Below are 20245 nucleotides of genomic sequence, written 5' to 3'. Positions count from 1 at the left end.
ATATATATATATATATATGTATATATATGTATGTGTGGGAAAAAAAATCACAAGACTATTTCATCTCTACAGGCCTGTTTCATGAGGGGGGGGGCGAGGCGCAACACACTGCCAGTCCGTCATCACGGTAAATACCAAGGTTCAGATTGAGGCTAGCGAGCTGGGAGAGGAGGAAACTCCCAACGAGTTCACACGTTTCTGCTCCGTCAAAAAGTGGGAAGTTTTGACGGAGCACTTCACAGTCACTTTCAACCTGAGAAATAACAGCTACCAACCATTCACGAAACCCAACACAACACTCTAATACGTGCACCATGACAGCAACCACCCACCCACCACCAACACTTTCCCAAAGACAACACCCTAAGAAAAGTATTCAACAAGAACAACATTAAATTGAGCTACAGCTGCATGAACAATATACGACAAATCATCTCAAACCACAACAAAACAATTGCAAATGAGCCGTCGGCCCCCAGACAGAGCGACTCCAAAACCAACAAAGGCTGTAACTGTCGAAAGAAACCTGATTGCCCTCTCAACGGGGGGTGCTTACAAACATCAGTTGTCTACCAATCTAAGGTAATACGCAAGGACATTAACACATCCGACACATATGTAGGATTAACCGAGGGAGAATTCAAAACCAGATGGAACAATCACAAGGCTTCTTTCAGGAACAAAAACCTGCGAAATACCACAGAACTCAGCAAACACATTTGGGACCTCAAAGACAATAATGTTGAATATTCAATAACATGGCAAATTCTTGCATCCAGCACACCTTACAATAGTGGTAATAAAAGATGCAACCTATGCTTGAAAGAGAAACTGTTTATTATTTACCGTCCAGACCTGTCATCCCTCAACAAGCGCAGCGAAATTGTAACAGCATGCCGCCATAGACGGAAACACCTCCTAGGTAACACATGAGCCAATCACCACGCCCCTACGCCAGCCTGTACCCACCCACTCTGTGCCCTATATAAACCATGGTATGCGAATGCTCCCATTAAAATCTCCTGATGATTGAGGGTACCCCCCCCTCATGAAACAGGCCTGTAGAGATGAAATAGTCTTGTGATTTTTTTTCCCACACATACATATATTGCGCTCTACTACGGTATCGAGCACTATTTTTTGGATAACCTTATTAAGACATATATATGTATATATATATATATATATATATATATATATGTTTATATACATATATATATTTATATATATATATATATATATATATATATATATATATATATATATATATGTATATATATATGTATATATATATATATATATATATATATGTATATATATATATATATATATATATGTATGTATATATATTCAGAGTGAGATGATGTCACGTTACCGATGGGAAAATGCATTTTTAGACAATATGATTTGCCCGAGCGGCTAGGACAGGGGTCGGCAACCAACGGCTCTAGAGCCGCATGCGGCTCTTTAGCGCCGCCCTAGTGGCTCTCTGGAGCTTTTTCAAAAATGTATGAAAAATGAAAAAATATGAGGGGAAAAATATATATTTTTTGTTTTAATATGGTTTCTGTAGGAGGACAAACATGACACAAACATCCCTAATTGTTATAAAGCACACTGTTTGTATTAAACATGCTTCAAACGCCGTTTTGTCCTACTAATTTTGGCGGTCCTTGAACTCACCGTAGTTTGTTTACATGTATAACCTTCTCCGACTTTCTAGGACGTGTTTTATGCCACTTCTTTTTCTGTCACATTTTGTCCACCAAACTTTTAACGTTGTGCATGAATCCACAAAGGTGAGTTTTGTTTATGTTATTGACTTGTGGGGAGTGCTAATCAGACATATTTGGTCACTGCATGACTGCAAGCTAATCGATGCTAACATGCTATTTAGGCTAGCTATATGTACATATTGCATCATTATGCCTCATTTGTAGCTATATTTGAGCTCATTTAGTTTCCTTTAAGTCATCTTAATTCAATGTATATCTCATGACACACTATCTGTATGTAATATGGCTTTAAATTTTTTGCGGCTCCAGACAGATTTTTTTTTGTATTTTTGGTCCAATATGGCTCTTTCAACATTTTGGGTTGCCGACCCCCTGGACTAGGAGATGCCGAGAGTAGCAAGGACAGATTTAAAAAAAATAATAATTAAAAATAAAAAATATATATCTTTTTTTGTAATTTGAGACTTTCCGCGGGCCGGATTTTGGACAGTGGCTGGCTGGATCCGTCCCGCGGGCCATAGTTCGGGACCCCTGATGTCGATGTCGATCCTGTATGCTGTACAGATTTACTTTAGAAAATAGAAGTGTTAGATTCTTCTCTTGTTGCCTTATTTGTATTTGACTTTATTAAATGTTTGGGTACAATTTTATTAAACAAAACTGAGTTTCTTCCCTTGAGGGTGCATGGGAGTTTGCCCAACCAGTCTCCATGTGCTTTGTGGACTTGGAGAAGGCATTTGACCGTGTCCCTCGGGAGGTCCTGTGAGGAGTGCTCAGAGAGTATGGGGTATCGGACTGTCTGATTGTGGCGGTCCGCTCCCTGTATGATCAGTGTCAGAGCTTGGTCCGCATTGCCGGCAGTAAGTCGGACCCGTTTCCAGTGAGGGTTGGACTCCGTCAAGGCTGCCCTTTGTCACTGATTCTGTTCATAACTTTTATGGACAGAATTTCTAGGCGCAGTCAAGGCGTTGAGGGGATCCGGTTTGGTGGCTGCAGGATTAGGTCTCTGCTTTTTGCAGATGATGTGGTCCCGATGGCTTCATCTGGCCAGGATCTTCAGCTCTCACTGGATCGGTTCGCAGCCGAGTGTGAAGCGACTGGGATGAGAATCAGCACATCCAAGTCCGAGTCCATGGTTCTCGCCCGGTAGAGGGTGGAGTGCCATCTCCGGGTTGGGGAGGAGACCCTGCCCCAAGTGGAGGAGTTCAAGTACCTAGGAGTCTTGTTCACGACTGGGGGAAAAGTGGATCGTGAGATCGACAGGCGGATTGTTGTGGCGTCTTCAGTAATGTGGACGCTGTATCGATCCGTTGTGGTGAAGAAGGAGCTGAGCCGGAAGGCAAAGCTCTCAATTTACCGGTCGATCTATGTTCTCATCCTCACCTATGGTCATGAGCTTTGGGTTATGACCGAAAGGGCAAGATCACGGGTACAAGCGGCCGAAATGAGTTTCCTCCGCCGGGTGGCGGGGCTCTCCCTTAGAGATAGGGTGAGAAGCTCTGACATCCGGGGAGAGCTCAAAGTAAAGCCGCTGCTCCTCCACATGGAGAGGAGCCAGATGAGGTGGTTCGGGCATCTGGTCAGGATGCCACCCGAACGCCTCCCTCGGGAGGTGTTTCGGGCACGTCCAACCGGTAGGAGGCCACGGGGAAGACCCAGGACACGTTGGGAAGTCTATGTCTCCCGGCTGGCCGGGGAACGCCTCGGGATCCCTCGGGAAGAGCTGGACGAAGTGGCTGGGGAGAGGAAAGTCTGGGCTTCCCTGCTTAGGCTGCTGCCCCCGCGACCCGACCTCGGATAAACGGAAGAAGATGGATGGATGGATGGATGGAGAACGGGTTTAAAAAAACTAGGAATTTTACTTGGCTACCAAAAGTGCCTTATTGCAGTGAAACTTGCCAAGGGACATGTAAGCAAATATTAACATTGCTATATGTATACTTTTGACCCAGCAGATTTGCTCACATTTTCAGTAGACTCATAATAAATTCATAAAAGAACCAAACTTCATGAATAGTTTTTGTGACCAACAAGTATGTGCTCCAATCATTCTAAAAACAAGAGTTGTAGAAATTATTGGAAACTGAACCCAGCCATGACATTATATTATTTACAAGTGTATGTAAACTTTTGATCGCGAGTATAGTGTGTCGGTGGTTATTTCCTAGTTGAGTTTGTTATCTTTTGTGCTGACAGGTTTGTGACGGATCGGACTACTTGGGACATTCATAAACAATTTCTCTGGGGACCGGCTCTTCTAATCACGCCTGCCCTTGAAGCGGTACACACACACACACACACACACACACACACACACACACTGCACAATTACCATAGACACGGTGTTAAGTAAACCTTGGACAACATTTGTGCTGATGATCAAGTTATTCTTTTTAAAGTCCAACTATATGCTTTGGCACTGCAGGGAGCTACTCAGGTCGAGGGCTATGTCCCTGATGCACGCTGGTATGACTACTACACGGTAAGTCCACATTTGCAACCTTGACATGATGCACTAAACACATTTTGTTTTAAGTATTCCTGTTTGAATTAAAAATGCAGAAGGAAAAATGACATTGAAGCACCATTTATTGGAGGTATTTTTATTATATTTTTTAATAATTAGGTTGAACCTAATGACTGCAGATAATAATGAAAAGAAATACCAATAAAATATGTACGCCTGTTGCATGATTATATTAAACACTTCAGCGCTTGCTTTTATTGTTATGAGACTCTGGTGTCGGCTGATTTAATAACTTTTTTTTTTGATAGGAACCCTTTGACTGAGGTGGAGGCTCAGTATTTTTGTTTAAGTACCTGACTTAAAATGTGACATGTTTGAAACTTAAATTTATACCAGCACAAAATGCAATTGCCGTCGTAAACATTGATTTTTGCATCAGCAATAAGTTCAACAGCGTTTTGCATTAGTTGTTTATTTTATTTATTTTTTTATATTCCAGCATTGGCATTAAAGTAAAAATAAATGACAGCTGAATAACCGAACTGGATGGTTCGATGGATTGCCTCATAAACAGTGTTTAGGTACACACTATTTTTTGAGTGCAAAATTGACCGTTGTCGTTCTGTCGCTGCCCTCTTAAAACTTTAACACGGGGCAGTCATCAGTAGTGAATTTCTGTTCTGTCATTATTTTTGCAAAACTATTATATTAAAGTTCCAGGTGATCAGAATATGGCATGATCATTCTTTCAATGGTTATCACTGCCATTGGATTACCGTATTTTTCGGACTATAATGTGCATTTAAAATATGTTTTTTTTCCCTCAAAACTCGACAGTGCGCCTTATAACCCGGTGTGCCGAATGTGCGGAATAATTCTGGTTTTGCTTACCAACCTCGAAGCTATTTTATTTGGTACATGGTGCAGTGATAAGTGTGACCAGTAGATGGCAGTCAAACATAAAATATATATATATATATATATATATATATATATATATATATATATATATATATATATATATATATATATATATATATATGAAATACTTGACTTGGTGAATTCTAGCTGTAAATATACTCCTCCCCTCTTAGCCATGCCCATCGTAGCTTAAAAAGGTTTTTACTAAAATCTTTTTACAGATTTGTGAGTGCAGTGTGTAATGTTCTACATTTTCAATAAAACATCAACGTTTTGGTCTCGCTTGCTAACCTGTACTAGCTAGCATTATAAATTGAACAGGCGTCAACCTGCAGTCCACACGTATTTCAATTGTGACAGCCATCTACTGGTCACACTTATCATTGCACCATGTACCAAATAAACATTATTTGAGGTTGGTAAGCACAACCAGAATTAATACGTACATTTGGCGCATCAGGTTATAAGGCGCACTGTCGATTTTTGAGGAATTGAAAAGATTTTAAATGTGCCTTTTAGTCCAAAAAATAGGAAACGTTAATATCATGGAAGTGTACTGTAGCTAATATTGTTTTCATCAGGCCAAATACATCAATGTGCGTCGCCAAATGATCTCGATGCCCACACCGATGGACCATATCAATCTTCACATCAGAGGAGGATACATCATACCATGGCAGAAACCAGAGAACATGACATTCTACAGGTACAATGTATATGTTGGTTCACATCAATATACTGTAGTGTATTAAAGTGGTACATAAACAAGTTATTACCAATAATCAATGGCGGTTAGTATCTGGATAAACATGTGAATAATAGAATATACTTTACTAGTTTTGAGTGACAACTGGATTCAACCTAAATGAATAAAGTACAGAACATTCTATATATAAAACACAGCTAAACAAAACCAATCAATAAAATGGTAAACAATAAATAAGCACTTAACGTACACAACACAATAAGCATGAATACAATAAAATAAGGAATATCCATACAAATAGTAAAACAATGTATTTAAAAGTATTAATAAAAAACAAAAAAAATATGACTATATTCTATAATATAATATACCATATTTTCCGGACTATAGAGCTGACAGGTTCAAACACTGATGACATCTATTAAACAGACAAGAAGCAAGGAATCATGCAGAGACAGAGTTCAATTTAGCTCATGAGGAGAACGCATGTAGCTGCACACTTAGTCACAGTCTCGCCCTACGCTCTAAGGTACAGCTCCCGCGTCCCTCTATTTATTCAGGAGTTCCCCAGTCAACATCACTGAGGCCGCCTCCAAAAGAAGTGGTCACACATATCATGCAAAGCAGCTCCAGTACGCACAATATGTGACGGAATCTGCTGGGGCCTTGTGATTTCGCCTTGTCTCTGCTTCGCCTGCGTGCTGTCGTCTTATCTTCGTTGAGGTCCTTGAAGTCCTTGGCTGTTAGCGGGCTAAAACAAAGATAACATCTGCGGCTGAGGCCACCCCTCAGACAAGAAGTGTTTGTCCTTGCACAGATAGAAAAAGTACAGCTTGAGCACAATAGCTAGTAACTATAGCAACGAACTTTAAGCATACTAAAGTCGTGTGATAATATATGCATAAATATTCTAACAAGAGCACACCGCTAAAAGCCTCATCCACTAGGTTTTAGGGGGAATAAAAATATGTTTTCCATATATAATCCACACCAGACTATAAGCGGCAAATATACACGTTGCGACATGAGTTATTTACACAAAAATATTTTGGAAATGTTTATTTACATACCAATCCTTAATTCTTTCCAAACGGTGTCTGTAACACGGCAGTAAAACGACTGATCAAACAAAACAGAAGTCATCGTCATGGACCCACCAGCTGGCTCTCCAATCAGCTAAACAGACTCAATAACGGTGACGTTTTTGGTGATTTTACCGTGGATTTTGTGAAACCGAAACAATACAAAACGAATGTAAGTTAATAATACTAACACAAACACTCATAGACGTCTTAGCATATCAGCTAATGCTAAAGACGCTCGCTTGATTACATTACGATAGCACGTACAAATATGCATGAAAACACTCCCACAGACATCACACATGGGACTTTTGAGTAAGTAAGAGTTGTTTTAGTTGTATTGTAAAATTCACTAACATTGCTTGGAGTGACGAATGAAGAATCCATACGAGTAGAAATGCTGTGGACGGCTAGAAGACTGAACGGCACTTCTACTTCCGGTTGAAAGCATTAAAGGGAAGGACACTGCAGCACCATCGATGAATTGCATATGGCCATCAGAGAACAAAAATCCATACTCATTTTATTAGCCACAGGGTTCAAATTGAAGGAAAAAAGTAGTGGCTTATGGTCTGGAATTTACGATAATATTAGTAAAATATCTCAGAAATTGTTTTTTGTTACTAAACATTTCTATTATGTACAATATGGGTTTTTGAGTGATTTGCAATTTAATCCTAGATTTCAGTTTTGCAGAGGAGCAGTTAAGCATTGGGTTAAAACATGTGTGGTTAGAGTGTCCGCCCTGAGATCGATAGGTCATGGGTTCAAACCCCGGCAGAGTCATACCAAAGACTACAAAAAATGGGACCCATTACCTCCCTGCTTGGCACTCAGCATCAAGGGCTGGAATTGGGGGTTAAATGATCAAAAAGTATTCCCGAGCGCGGCCACCGCTGCTGCTCACTGCTCCTCTCACCTCCCAGGGGGTGAGGGTGATGGTTCAAATGCAGAGACTAATCTCACCACACCTAGTGTGTGTGTGACTATCAGTGATACTTTAACTTAATAAATATATATATATATATATATATATATATATATATATATATATATATATATATATATATATATATATATATATATAGACAGTGTGTATATATACATATGTATATATATATATATATATATAGTGTGTATATGTTGTCATGTCTGTGTGATCATGTTTTGTTTTAGTCATGTTCGGTTTTGTTTTTGGACTTTTTGTGCACTTTTGTTTGTTTTGTCACCATAGCAACCGTTAGTTTTCACTTGTCACGTCACGCACCTGTTTCACGTTTTGAGTCACGCACCTGTTTTCACTAATCATGTCTGTAGTATTTAAGTTCATTGTTTTCTGTTTGTCTTTCTGGCGACATCCCACTTTATGCTCTGCACATTCTGACACTTGTTGTCATGTCCATCGTTCATGCTGCTCCTTTAGTCCATGCCAAGTAAGTTTTTGTTTATTAATGCCACAGTTAGTGTGTTTCATTGTCCACAGTTTCTGCCTTTGTGCTATAGTCTTTTTGGTTTCATAGTTTGTTCTCCGCCACTGTGCGCGCCTTTTGTTTGCTTCTTTTTTTTGTCCTTTGTTAGTGTAAAAAATTTAAAAAATGTACTCACATTCCCGTCTCGCCCGAGCCAACTTTCCGTTGCCTTCTGGAAAAACTAAACCCAAGGACCAAGTCTTGACATATGTATGTATATATATATATATATATATATATATAGACAATATGATTTGCCTGAGCGGCTCAGAGACACTGAGAGTAACAAGCGGTTGAAAATGGACTAGAAAGGACATATTAAAAAAAATTAAAAACAAACAAAAAAAAAAAAACATTTATTACATAGCATTTTTTTGTGCATATTTTTTAACTTGGGACTTCCGGATTTTGGATGCCGGCAGGCCGGATTTTGGACGCTAGCGGGCCAGATCCGGCCGGCGGGCCGTAGTTTGGGGACCACTGGGTTAAGCAATACTTACACATATTTTATGGAAGGTTGTTGTGAATGGCATGGCTGCGTCTAGTAAGCTTGAGAGAGATAATAAGTCACGCAGAGACAGCAGCCACGTGGCGGGTCCCCGCCAGCCAAAATATAAATATAGCAGGTGTCCTTCACTCCGACTAACCCTCACCAACGCTCCCCTTTTTAGCCGCAAGAATCCTCTGGGACTGATCGTTGCCCTGAGCGACGCCGGGACCGCGCAAGGATCCTTCTTCTGGGACGACGGGGAGGGAATAGGTGAGTTAAAGGTCAACGGTGCGACATCACAGCGGTCGTTGAACGGCGAGGCGGCACCGGGGGTAGGTATAACCACACCTAATTGACTTCATAACGTTGGGGTAACTATGTAGAAAACGTGGGCAACAATGATGAAAAAAGACATTGTACACGAGTGGATAATATGTCAGCTCCTATTCCTGCTAATTACCTCTATTATAGCGCTATTACAGTTATTAGCATAAAATCATCAGTTTTTGTCAAAGCCGGGAGAAAAGATGTATTTAAAAAAAAAAGAAAAAAAAAAGATGTTATTAAATTAATTCCCCACGTCTACGCCTCTCCCTCCTCCCTTCTCGCTCTCTCACAGCCGGGGCCCTCATTTGTCTTGTGTTGTTTGCTTTTTCCACTCACTTAAGCGACTTATTACCTGCGTTTTGTTTGAGATTCAATGCCGGGAAATGCATTTAACTGTCATGCCGTCGGACGCGCGCTTGTTTATCACTCCCGTCCTCCCCTTTTCGTTCAATCCACGAGTCCGCATAACTAATTAATTACGCTTCTTTCATTAAGTAAAGCAGTGCGGCGCTCCATTATTTGCTTAAGTCACTCCTACGGCCATTATTCTAGGTACTACTTGAATATGCTGTAATTAGATGATTTCATGCATCGTTTGACAGCTTACTGTTTTCACCGCGTAATGGACAGTGCGTATAAAAGCGGACACTCTGATAAATGCTTGCTTTTTTTGTTGTTGTGATATATAAAAAACAGCTTTAAGTGCTTAAAGAAAATGAGCTGTAAAACTGAACTAAATGAATAACTAAATTAACATGGATACATGTTCAATGACAATGTACCGGTATTAGTATAGTATTGCGATACTAATTAATCATATTCGGTACTATACCGCCTCTGAAAAGTACCGGTCCCCCACGTCATGACATTGCTGGTTTACGAGCAGACGAGCATGTTCGGCAGTGCACAATCACAGAGTACTTACAAGCAGACACAGTGTGTAGACGGACGGCTTAAAAAGTAACAATAAAGGTGAAGTTATAACACTGAAATGTCCAGCCGCAGTCGACAGTGTTGTAGCTACTTCTAAATCCCTAATCCTCGCCTCCATGGCGACGAATAAAGTAAATTTCTTACAAGTATCATCCCTGCAGGACGAGGAATAGCTAAACATGTTTCACTACACACCGTAGCTCACCGGCGTCAAAATGTTAACAAACGCCATTGGTGGATCTACACCTAACATCCACTGTAATGATACCAAGTACAGGAGCGTATCTAGTCGATACTACTATGATTACGTCGATATTTTTTGGCGTCACAACATTGTTTAAAAAAAATTTATATTATGTTTATAAACTCAGTAAATACGTCCCTGGACACATGAGGACTTTGATCATGACCAATGTATGATCCTGTAACTACTTGGTATCGGATTGATACCCAAATTTGTGGTATCATCCAAAACTAATGTAAAGTATCCAAACAACAGAAGAATAAGTGATTATTACATTTTAACAGAAGTGTAGATAGAACATGTTAAAAGAGAAAGTAAGCAGATATTAACAGTAAATGAACAAGAAGATTAATAATTCATTTTCTACCACTTGCCCTTAATAATGTTGACAAAATAATAGAATGGAAAATGACACAATATGTTACTGCATATGTCAGCAGCTAAATTAATAATAGTAATAATTAATAATTACAAATTAATAATAATAATAATATAATGATAAATGACACAATGTGTTACTGCAAATGCCAACAGCTAAATGAATAATAAAAATAATTAATAATTTAAAATGAATAATAATAATAATAATAATAATAATAGAATGATAAAAGACACAATATGTTACTGCATTTGTCAGCAGACTAAATTAGGATCCTTTGTTTGCTTACTTACTACTAAAAGACAAGTTGTCTTGTATGTTCACTATTTTATTTAAGGACAAACTTGCAATAAGAAACATATGTTTAATGTACCCTAACATTTTTTGTTAAAATAAAGCCAATAATGCAATTTTTTGTGGTTCCTTTTATTTAAAAAAGTATCGAAAAGTACCGAAAAGTATCAAAATAATGTTTGTACCGGTACCAAAATATTGGTATTGGGACAACACTACAATTTAGAGCAAAGAAGTTTATTTTTTTGCAGTTTTCATCTTTTGGGGGCATTTAATTTTTTATTTTTAGCAGGCTTCATTCTTTGATGGATTTGCCTACTTATTTTTGCTTGGGCCCAGCTCAAACTTTGACCAAACCTGATTGCTTCACAGAAACCTTTTTATGTACAGCAGCTTTTCTTAGCCACAGGGCCAGGGCCCCAAAAACTCTCTCTTTCTCAGCTGTCGTCCATATAGGCCGCAACGGTTCTTAGTTGTAATACACATTTTCACCACTCGTGGCAGTAATGACGTTGTTAAACAAAAAGAGTCATAGAGAATTTTTTATTATGCGCAAAAAATATGACTAAAGTGGTGAAGCTGTATTGTCATTTGCACTAAAACATTTTACAGTTTACTGCAGGGCTATTCAACTACATAATGAAGAGGGCCGCAGTTTCAAGAGCCGAGGGGCTCGGGGGCCAAACATCAACATTTGGATGTTTCTTTAGAAAGTGTCTCCACAGGTTATTTTCCTTTGAGACTGCGTTTACTTATTTACGAAGTAAACACATCACCTTTCTCACTGCGCGCGCAGCTAGACAGATAGTTAACAGCGTGAAGAAACAGAAGCTAAGTTTTGTTTATGATTGATGTATTCGCACTATTTTTCTTCCTCAGTTTTGTTTCTTCACACGTCTTCCTTTATTTAAGTTTATAAGACTAAAAATATAAACTATTCAAAAGTATAACGTCCATTGTGTTTTCTACATAAATAAAATAGAAGGTTTGATGTTAATACACACAACAAACATTGCACACATGTGGTTTAACACAGTTCAACCTAAGGTGTAGCTTTATCGCCCTCTCCTGGTCAAATTCAGTGTAAAATGTATTAACCAGTTTTGATCGCCAGAGTTAAACAGCCAAAAAAACATGACCACGAATGCAAAAGACATCACAAAGTCGGCAATTTCAATACAATCATATTTTGCTGTTAAAGGGTCTGATTTTTTTTCTCCGATTTATTTAGTCGATCTTCTTATACTCACCCACTGCTGCTTCATTGTGACACACATGCATCGCTGTTGCCCCTGCGGGGTGGCGGGAGTACTGCATACCTGAGCAACCCTAGTTTGAATGGTTTCATCAAGCCTGTTTGGGTGTTGTTCGGCGGGTCCGAATGTGGCCCGCAGGCCGCCAGTTGAATAGTCTTGGTTTACTGTATTCAACACACATTTTATTTTATTTTATTATTAATTTAGTTATAATGTATTTATTTTAGTACTGCATAATTACATATAAGATTGTTTTCATCAGTTTTAATGAGTCTCTTTTTTTTTAGTATATTTAATTAGTTGTTTTTTTTGTAGTCAGCCAGACCTAAGCCATTAGACAAGGTTGTAAACTGTAAGTAGGTTAGACATAATTGTTAAATACCAAGATTACTCATTCCGTGTAAACATTTGAGTGTGGCCCCGGGCCCCTCTGTACTGGAAAAGTTGGACCCCCAAGGTCAAAATGGATAGATGGATGGATATTTTTTATTTTTTATTTTTTTTATTTTTGACGCAGTGGTTCTGTGACCGACCCTTGAAAAACTCAAATTGCAAAACGGCGTCCCATTTAAACTGGTTTTAATAGGTGCTTTCCCCCCCTAAAAAAACAGCACAATTTTACAATTTATTTTAAAATGAAAAAACAACTTTATATAAAAAAATGTATTTAAAAACAATACAATAAAAATGTGTTTAAGAGAACACATGTGGCTCTCCCTGCAAGTTCCGCCATATTGACCAACATTAAAATACAGTAACGTAGTAGGCCTAAGTATTCATCAAAAACAAGGCAGAAGTATATTTAATGTTTCTGTCCACTTTACCATTAAACACGGTTTGAGCAGTGACGTCGTCTTTGAATATGGTAAAATAAAAGACTGCACTTAAATAAAGTCTGTTTGTGTCCTAATTGTTTATTTTGGCGTTATAGTAGTCGGTTTGTAGCCTTTAAACCTTCGATTATTTGTCGAGTCACGTCATAACAATATTTAACTAAGTAAAATATTTGGCGCACCACTGAGTACTTCAGTTTGAGAATCAATGCACTCGAATGTACTACACACTGCCACTGTAGTTTTACCAAGTAATGTAATAATAATGTACAACATTCCGTCAAACACACCATCAGCAGCTTCCCCATATGTTCATAGATAAATATCTGCCCTTTAGATGATATTTCAACGTCTTTTGCTGGCGTTATCAACTCATTCCGCTTTAGTATGATGCAGACTACCTGCGTCATCAAGTTGTCTGTCATGTTTTTTTGATGATTTCCTTCTTTGATTCACAAATATCATCCACTTCCTCTCAGCGCCGTCCTTCACGCTCACTTTCTGCATTCCCGTGTTTGGAAAAGCAACGTTGCGTCGATATTTAGCTCCAAGCTAATGCTTACAGCATGTTTTGGTCGGATCTTACGGGGTTGAATGTGACATTTGCTACGCCAGCTCGTGGTGGGGACGTCGTCTACCCATAAAACCATAAGCCGGGATATCCCAAGGTACTGTATTTCAAATATGTCTGTAATCTAATTTGCATCTCTTATCTCCTCAGACACTGTTGGAAAGAAGCAATATCTGCAGACCTCCATGGCTGTGAAATCGGTGAGTTCATAGGCTATATTATACTATGTTTCTTTTATACTATATTGTGCAACTCTTTCTTTCTTTATTATTGTTATTTGGGGTAGCGATATATTACACCTTGATTTACGTGGCTCACCTTCGGCAGTGTCTTCTCCCCGTCACCTTTTGTTGTAGCGGTGTAGCGTGCAAAGACGGGAGGGGAAGAAGTGTAAAAAGATGGAGCTAACTGTTTTAATGACATTCAGACTTTACTTCAATCAATAACGGAGCAGCATCTCCTCATCCGGAAACAACAAATGTGTCCCGTGAAAAAGCGTCCGACCGGAACTCTCTAATAACTAAAGTTCATTGGGTGAATAATGCAAACTCACTACACCGGTATGTTTTAGCGCTTTCATGGTGAGTTTACAGACAGATATAAGTAAGAACTTTACACTACTTTATATTAGAAATGGCAACAGCGGAGGATGAATGTCCCATAACAAGAAGATAGAGAAAAAGAAGAAGCTTATTGTGGAAGTTTCCCTCTTGTGGTGGGTTCTCGGCTCGGCTGCTGCTAATAAAGGCGACAGGTGATTAGATAACCAGCCCCAGCTGGGCAATCCACTCAACTGCCGCTGGCTTCGAGGCCGGTCCTTACACACCCCACTCCGTGGCAGGCTCGCAAACCACGGCCCCCTCCACACTTATCGACCACGGTGTCGACACAGACTACAAAGGCGGACGCGCGCACATTTTCAGGACTTATGCAGATCCCAAGTACAGATCAGCAGGTACCATAAGGTAAGAAAAGTTGCTTTTGCATAATATTGCAAAACAAAACGCCAGATAATGTCTTACCTTATACACACACCATAATAATACTCTTATGTTGAAGCACAGTACAGTCTCAAACGGTGCGGCTTCATAGCTTACGTGGCTCACCTTCGGCAGCGTCTTCTCCCCGTCACCTTTTGTTGTAGCGGTGTAGCGTGCAAGGACGGGAGTGGAAGAAGTGTCAAAAAATGGAGCTAACTGTTTTAATGACTTTCACACTTTACTTCAATCAATAACGGCCTAGCATCTCCTCATCCGGAAACAACAAATGTGTCCCGTGAAAAAACGTCCGACCGGAACTCTCTAATAACTAAAGTTCCTTGGGTAAATAATGTAAACTCACTACACCGGTATGTTTTAGCGCTTTCATGGCGAGTTTGGGACGGTATAGCTCGGTTGGTAGAGCAGCCGTGCCAGCAACTTGAGGGTTGCAGGTTCGATCCCCGCCTCCGCCATCCTAGTCACTGCCGTTGTGTCCTTGGGCAAGACACTTTACCCAACTGCTCCCAGTGCCACCCACACTGGTTTAAATGTAACTTAGATATTGGGTTTCACTATGTAAAGCGCTTTGAGTCACTTGAGAAAAAGCGCTATATAAATGTAATTCACTTCACTTCACTTTACTGACAGATATAAGTAAGAACTTTACACTACTTTATATTACAAATGGCAACAGCGGAGGATGAATGTCCCATAAGAAGAAGTTGGAGAAAAAGAAGAAACTTATTGTGGAAGTTTCCCTCTTGTGGTGGGTTCTCCTGACGCCGACAGATCTTCGGGAGCCCGGTAGACAGGCGGTAGACAGGTTGGATCAAGTCTTTTATTTGCATGCACCAGTATGGTTTGCTTTTCAATAGTATATATTTCAGACTTTTCAGTCCTTCGTGTCTCTGCTTTCTGGCTCCAACTCCGACCCCATCTCGGCCCGGCTGCTGCTAATAAAGGCGACAGGTGATTAGATAACCAGCCCCAGCTGGGCAATCCACTCACCTGCCGCTGGCTTCGAGGCCGGTCCTTACACACCCCGCTCCGCGGCAGGCTCGCAAACCACGGCCCCCTCCACACTCATCGACCACGGTGTCGACACGGACTACAAAGGCGGACGCGCGCACATTTTCAGGACTTATGCAGATCCCAAGTACAGATCAGCAGGTACCATAAGGTAAGACAATTAGCTTTTGCATAGTATTGCGTAACAAAACGCCAGATAATATGTCTTACCTTATACACACACCATAATAATACTCTTATGTTGAAGCACAGTACAATCCATCAAGCGGTGTAGCTTCATAGCTTACCAAAGTCGTACTAAAACATTTTGACAGATTTTTGAGCGCGTGTAATGTTCTATATTTTCAATGGAACATATAAATGTTTGGTGTTGTTTACTTGAGTCATATTGCCATCATATTTCAGTCTACACATACTTTATCTCTTATGTTTGACTGCCATCTACTGGTCACACTTATCATTGCTCCGTGTACCAAATACAATTGCTTTGAGGTCAGTAAGCAAAACCAGAATCATTCCGTACATTAGGGGCACCGGGTTATAAGGCGCATTGTTGAGTTTTGAGAAAAACAAAAATAATAATAATTAGTGCGCCTTATGGTCCGGAAAATACGCTAATTTGGTAAAATTGAATTTCCCTCTTAAAAATATGTGGTAAGAGTGAATTGTGTAACAATTGTACAATAACAATGGATTAGAAATACTTTTAAAAAGGGTGGCATGTGATGCATTTTTATTGTGTAAACAATGATACAATTTCATAAAATTTTAGTGCAGTTCATGGGTTTAAAACATAGTAATATTTCTTGTTGGGAACCCTGAAATGTTGCAAACATTTAAATAAAACATTTTGACAGATTTTTGAGCGCCATGTGTAATGTTCTATATTCTCAATGGTAACTTATAAACTTTTGGTGTTGTTTAATTGAGTCATATTGCAGCCTACACGTATCTCTTATGTGTGACTGCCATCTACTGGTCACACTTATCATTTCACCATGTACCAAATAAAATAGCTTCGAGGTCGGTAAGCACAACCAAAATGATTCCGTACATTAGACGCACCGGGTTATAAGGCATGGGGAAAATTAAAAGATTTTAAGTTTGCCTTATAGTCTGAAAAATACGGAAATTGCTATTTTTAAATTAATTTTAAAAAAAATGGGCTCCTGCACAAAGGGACCATTTCTCATGCAGGGCAACAAGTCTGGTGCTTCAGCGGTGGTTATTATTTATCTACTTCACTAATTATTTAGTCTTTTTTGATACTTAATACTGGTATCATATGTGTATATATTGTATCTGCTGATGTAAAGGAAAAACAGGACAATATACGTCAAATTGACACATATCGTCGCCAATTATTGGTCGATTTCTACTTTTTGAAGAAGAGAACACAGCACAAAGCACAATAATTCCAATTTTCCTGGGCTAAAAGTCTATGCATAAATAGTAGAGATGTCCGATAATGGCTTTTTTGCCGATATCCGATATTCCGATATTGTCCAACTCTAAATTACCGATTCCGATATCAACCGATACCGATATATACAGTCATGGAATTAACACATTATTATGCCTAATTTTGTTGTGATGCCCCGCTGGATGCATTACACAATAAAACAAGGTTTTCCAAAATAAATCAACTCAAGTTATGGAAAAAAAGTGCCAACATGGCACTGCCATATTTATTATTGAAGTCACAAAGTGCATTATTTTTTTTGACATGCCTCAAAGCAGCAGCTTGGAATTTGGGACATGCTCTCCCTGAAACCCACTACAACTATGGGAAGTACTATACTTTGACTTTCACAAAGTGCATTATTTTTTAGTTTTTTTGAAATATGCCTAAAAAAAACAACAGCTAAAAAAACATTGAAGGCACTCAGCTTCGGTCCAGAGTATACTAGAGTAATAAAGTAAACAATAACACAGTCCTCCTTTAGTGCAAGACTGCCTGGCATACTGTATAACAGTATCTACATCAACTATACGATTTGCCTGAGAGGCTGGACGGACACAAAAATAAATAAATAAATAAAACATTTGAAACCGATACCGATATATTCCGATATTACATTTTAAAGCATTTATCGGCCGATAGTATCGGCAGTCTGATATTATCGCACATCTCTAATAAATAGTCAAGAAAACCTTGGATTACAGCACAACTAACACACTTTTGTCAAGGCGTGGACTTTTACGCAGCTTACTGCGAGGATTGTTTTCCCAAGATGCGAACGGACTTGACCGGACAAGGCATTGCAGGTAAAAACATGATTTAATCTTTACTCAAAAAAGGGTACAAACAAAAAGCGCTCACAGCGGAGGCACAACTTGGCTAAGGAAACAAAACTATCACTTTGACGTAAACTATGAAAAACAAACAACACTTACTGTGACATGAGCAGAGCAGCATGAACTCTGAACAAGAATAGAAGCATGGAACTATCCTGAAAAGAGCAAGGACGGAGTAATGTCGCCAGGACGACTCACTATCAAAACAGGCTTAAATAATAATGTCATGATTGAAACAGGTGCATGAGTCACATGAGGACAGGTGAAACTAATCAGTTGTCATGGTGACCAAACAAGGGAGCGTAAAAACAGGAACTTTTGGAGTTTTAAACAAACAGAACATAACTAAACAAAATCCAGACCACATAACATGACAGAGTCCCCCCTTAAGGACAGATCCCAGATGTCCAACAAAAACAAAAAAAACAAAGCAAGATCAAGAGTCATGGGAGGGCGGGAAAGGGACTTAGCTCACTAAACTGTGGCTTGAATAAACAAAAACTTATGTGGCAAGAACTATGGCATGGACAGAGCAAAACCAGAATATCAGAGTAGATCCAACATGGGCAGATCAAGAAATTAACAATGTCAATGTCGCCAGGACGACTCACTGGCAAAACAGGCTTAAATAATATTGTCATGATTGAAACAGGTGCGTGAGTCACATGAGGACAGGTGAAACTAATCAGTTGTCATGGTGACCAAACAAGGGAGCGTAAAAACAGGAACTATTGGAGTTTTAAACAAACATAACATAATTAAACAAAATCCAGACCACAGAACATGACACAGTCCCCCTTAAGGACAGATCCCAGATGTCCAAAAAAAACAAAAAAAACAAAGCAAGATCAAGAGTCATGGGAGGGCGGGAGGGGGACTTGGCTCACTAAACTGTGGCTTGAATAAACAAAAACTTACGTGGCAAGAACTATGGCATGGACAGAGCAAAACCAGAATATCAGAGTTGATCCAACATGGGCAGAGCAAGAAATGAACAATGTCAATGTCGTCAGGACGACTCACTGGCAAAACAGGCTTGAATAATAATGTCATGATTGAAACAGGTGCGTGATTCACATGAGGACAGGTGCAACTAATCACTTGTCATGGTGACCTAACAAGGGAGCGCAAAAACAGGAACTATGGAGTTTTAAACAAACAGAACATAACTAAACAAAATCCAGACCACATAACATGACAGAGCCCCACCTTAAGGACAGATCCCAGATGTCCAAAAAAAACCCAAAAAACTAAGCAAGATCAAGAGTCATGGGAGGGCGGGAGGGGGACTTGGCTCACTAAACTGTGGCTTGAATAAACAAAAACTTACGTGGCAAGAACTATGGCATGGACAGAGCAAAACCAGAATATCAGAGTTGATCCAACATGGGCAGAGCAAGAAATTAACAATGTCAATGTCGCCAGGACGATTAACTGGCAAAACAGGCTTAAATAATAATGTCATGATTGAAACAGGTGCGTGAGTCACATGAGGACAGGTAAAACTAATCAGTTGTCATGGTGACCAAACAAGGGAGCGTAAAAACAGGAATTATTGGCGTTTTAAACAAACATAACATAACTAAACAAAATCCAGACCACAGAACATGACAACTTTGGGGCAACTCAAGGAGCAGCTTCCTATAAGCAAGCTGAAGCTTAAAAATATGCAATAATAAATTTCAATTTGGCATTCATAATGTTGTACGGCGAGGCCTACCATAGGTCAAGGTCACTATAGCTGCTGCAAGAAGTGGTTAGAAAAAAAATGGGAAGGCTAGTAAACAGAGTTTGAGACCCCTGATTTAGAACAATGCAGGTGATGACTCGGTTAAAAAAAAAAAAAAGATGTGGCATTTTAAAGCTTCGTCGTCGTCGTCATGACATACAAAACATTTCAGCTTTACAGCCACGCGGCGGATTTAATCTCCTTTTGTAACAACTCTATATAAAAATGAGCGGACGCTTGGCCCCCGCCGCAGTAAATAGACCAACGCTGCCATCTCTAATAACGCTGAAGCAGAGACCCACAAAGAGCCTTCCTGTACATCCTATCAATATCTTGACAGGCCTGACTGGGGAATAATATTATGAAAGCAAACGCTTTTTTATTACCTTTTACTTTTAGAGGGACGACACTTTGTTAAATGTCAGTGGCAGACAAGACGTTCAAGGTAAAATAGCTCAGATTCTTTAACGAGGAACTATAAAGGAGTTGTGTTTTGCAAAT

The 20245-nt window shown here is 39.5% G+C and overlaps 1 protein-coding gene across 1 annotated transcript in view; it reads left to right on the top strand.

Annotated features, from left to right (window-relative positions):
• si (sucrase-isomaltase) overlaps window positions 1-20245 on the top strand; it is a 217565-nt gene that overhangs the window by 184601 nt on the left and 12719 nt on the right. The window contains exons 41-45 of the mRNA XM_061925793.1: window positions 3933-4017; window positions 4162-4218; window positions 5706-5830; window positions 9053-9141; window positions 13859-13908. Coding sequence (XP_061781777.1) covers window positions 3933-4017; window positions 4162-4218; window positions 5706-5830; window positions 9053-9141; window positions 13859-13908 — 406 coding nt within the window. The remainder of the gene's footprint in view (window positions 1-3932; window positions 4018-4161; window positions 4219-5705; window positions 5831-9052; window positions 9142-13858; window positions 13909-20245) is intronic.

This window comes from Nerophis lumbriciformis, linkage group LG30, assembly GCF_033978685.3.
Source record: "Nerophis lumbriciformis linkage group LG30, RoL_Nlum_v2.1, whole genome shotgun sequence".
Classification (NCBI taxonomy): domain Eukaryota; kingdom Metazoa; phylum Chordata; class Actinopteri; order Syngnathiformes; family Syngnathidae; genus Nerophis; species Nerophis lumbriciformis.
This window is presented reverse-complemented; position numbering and strand designations above follow the sequence as displayed.